The following is a 2,587-nucleotide window of genomic DNA, read 5'->3' as shown; positions in this document are numbered from 1 at the left end:
CCAAAACGTCCTTTGCAACAGTGCGCGTGCGTGTTTCGGGGCGCTGCCGAACGAATTGCTGCACGAGACCATGGACGTACTGGTTGCAAGGAACACGGGTTGCGTGGACAGTAGCGTTGCCGGGAAGTTGAGCAACAACAACAGACTTTTCGAGCATGTGTTCACGCCAGACTTCTTTTACGATTCTTTCGCTGCGACCGAGCATTCGACCGACCTGGACGTCAACATATGTGGCCCCAGTGTGACGGAGAAAAGCATAAAGACGCAAAATGTCGAGCCTTTCCTCCTTTGTAAGGGCACGTGGGCTCTCAGGCTTGACAAAGGCTACGACTTGTTCAAACTCGGATGTGTTCATTGCGTAGGTTGCAAAATGAGCTTGCATCAACTGTTAAAGGACTTGCAAGCACCAGCTGTTTCACGTAAACCTTCGACTATTTATATCGTTCGGTTACGGAAAATATTTGTTATGGGAGGACTTTAAGTTCCACAGTTGTAAATGACTATCATTCCTACTCATCTTCGACTACTGGTATATCTCAAAGACTACTTGGTTTTAGAATAATCTATTGATAGATCCTTGAGTGCTGAAGGCACGAGTACAATGCCATCCATATGAGGGCACTGGCCATACAGTAGAAACTGCAGGAACTGGGTGAATGGACTACTACGTATCTAGTTGCCTGCGCCGATGCACCGTCGTTGCTTGATCGATTGCATGCCATGTCCACGAATGTTTGCATTGATCAAGGTGCCGATGGTCTGCATACATGTACTGTATTTATTCAAGTGAGGGGAGCTTTATGCATTTTTTGCCCTCGCCGTCGCATTATCCGGATTTGTTTTCCGGAAGGCACAGCAGCATGACACGTGTGAGCATTGTCAATTTTGCAACACCAGCAAGCAGCATGCGCGTGATTGCCGTCCTTGCTTGTCTCGCCGTTGCCGCCTTTGCCAAGAAAGACCTTCCGGCGGATGATAAACTCCGAGTCGGGGTCAAGTACCGTCCGGAATTTTGCCCCCGCAAGAGTGAAAGCGGCGACAAACTGTCAATGCACTACACGGGCACATTGCGCAAAGACGGCAGCAAGTTTGATTCGAGCGTGGACCGCAACTCGCCGTTCGAATTCACCTTGGGCGCTGGTCAAGTCATTCGAGTACGTGGATGCGGTTGTGTATTATCTGCATAGGCTTATCGTGTATGCAATAGGGATGGGATCAAGGTCTCATTGGTATGTGCATCGGCGAAAAGCGCCGCTTGACTATTCCGTCTGGGTTGGGATACGGCGACCGTGGGTCCCCTCCCAAGATTCCCGGTGGAGCAACCTTGGTGTTTGACGTTGAATTGCTCGAAATCAAGAACGCCCCCAAGACGGAGCTTTAGTTCTTGCCATAAGATGTAAAATCCTTCTGTATCTGGGCTGTGTTCACCACATTCGTTCGAGCCTCGATCCCGCTTTGACCTTGGTTCAGTTTTTCCAGCTTGGCTTGAATTTTTCGCTGCCGTTTGATTTCTTCTTCCTTCTTGGCGGCAGCATCCATTTCTTGCGCGGATCGTCTCTCATCATGTGCTGCTCTGGCAATTTCTTCGAGTTTCGCATGAACGACGTCTTTGTTTCGAAGCCATGACAGCGACCCATCCACATTCGCCCATTGCTCTACAGTCTGCAGCAGTGTATTCGCATGCAGCTTGATTGGAGGTTCTTCGCCATTCCACCATGCTAGCAGCTTCACTTTCCACGCGTCGAGATTGAACAGGTTGTCGATCTCGTCATCTTCCCAGAGGTACTTGTACCATGCATCCATCTTTTCTTGCATGTCTTCGTCCTTCCACCATTGATATGCCGTCGACTTTATCGTTGCAAGGAAGGAACTGTCGTCGGTTGAATCAGCCGGTGCCGAGGCATCTTCGTTGCTCTCCGTATCGGTGGATACCGGGAGGATGTCAGCAAGTGGCTCCAATGCACTCTTCCCTGTGACAGTCTCCTCGAGGGACCGTAGCCGACTGTGCAGTGCTTGGAGGTTGGCCTGGACTTTCTGCATCTGGGATAAAATCGCGACTTCCTTTCGCTCTTCCTCGAGCACTTCTTCCTGCGCCCTCATCATTGCAATCATCTTGGAAGCTTCGTTGTCATTCTCCATTTCCACCTTGAGGTTGTGGAGGTAAATCCACAACATAGTCCCTGGCCCAAACGCAATGAAAGAGTAAAATGCGACGCGGGGCCGCGTGAACAACTGACTACGCCACATGTATGTTGGCCTCATCAATGACGATGGCGGCACTTACTCGACAGAGTTCACTGGTGCCGCCGAAAAGAGCTGCTTGAACGACGCCATGTTTCCCGATGAAGTGCTCTTGAAATGTTGGTGGCGGACGAAATTGCCAATGTCATGGAATTAAAATCAATCAAATCAATGTACATTTCGGTTTTGTATGAGGTGTCAATGAAGTATTTAAAATGTAGGAAGTGTGAAGTACAATCGTTCGAGCTTTGATACTACATCGAGAAGAGCATCAGTAGAATCAACTGATTGGACGAACAACTTCGAAATACGGGTAATATTATAGCCAATCAAGCATATTTTAGAT

General features: G+C 49.0%; 2 protein-coding genes across 2 annotated transcripts; one reads left to right on the top strand and one right to left on the bottom strand.

Moving 5' to 3' along the window:
* Positions 1–886: 886 nt before the first annotated feature.
* On the top strand, positions 887–2,145 carry H310_11399 (hypothetical protein). Its single transcript, XM_008878081.1, has 2 exons — positions 887–1,154; positions 1,208–2,145. The coding sequence occupies exons 1-2, from the start codon at positions 906–908 to the stop codon at positions 1,379–1,381; spliced, it is 423 nt and encodes a 140-aa protein (XP_008876303.1). The 5' UTR covers positions 887–905; the 3' UTR covers positions 1,382–2,145.
* On the bottom strand, positions 1,156–2,364 carry H310_11398 (hypothetical protein). Its single transcript, XM_008878080.1, has 2 exons — positions 2,285–2,364; positions 1,156–2,236 (listed from the first exon to the last, which is right to left on the bottom strand). The coding sequence occupies exons 1-2, from the start codon at positions 2,332–2,334 to the stop codon at positions 1,378–1,380; spliced, it is 909 nt and encodes a 302-aa protein (XP_008876302.1). The 5' UTR covers positions 2,335–2,364; the 3' UTR covers positions 1,156–1,377.
* Positions 2,365–2,587: the final 223 nt, after the last annotated feature.

This window comes from Aphanomyces invadans (genome assembly GCF_000520115.1).
Source record: "Aphanomyces invadans strain NJM9701 unplaced genomic scaffold supercont1.31, whole genome shotgun sequence".
NCBI lineage: Eukaryota > Oomycota > Saprolegniomycetes > Saprolegniales > Verrucalvaceae > Aphanomyces > Aphanomyces invadans.
Note: the sequence above shows the minus strand (reverse complement) of the source record. Positions and strands in the feature narration are given on the sequence as shown.

Excerpts from the sequence above, each read along its gene's own strand:
- H310_11399 (XM_008878081.1), top strand. The coding sequence starts at position 906 with ATGCGCGTGATTGCCGTCCTTGCTTGTCTCGCCGTTGCCGCCTTTGCC. Across the intron at positions 1,155-1,207 it reads GCGCTGGTCAAGTCATTCGA|GGATGGGATCAAGGTCTCAT; the intron begins GTACGTGGATGC and ends TGTATGCAATAG.
- H310_11398 (XM_008878080.1), bottom strand. The coding sequence starts at position 2,334 with ATGGCGTCGTTCAAGCAGCTCTTTTCGGCGGCACCAGTGAACTCTGTC. Across the intron at positions 2,237-2,284 it reads GCACCAGTGAACTCTGTCGA|TCAGTTGTTCACGCGGCCCC; the intron begins GTAAGTGCCGCC and ends CATGTGGCGTAG.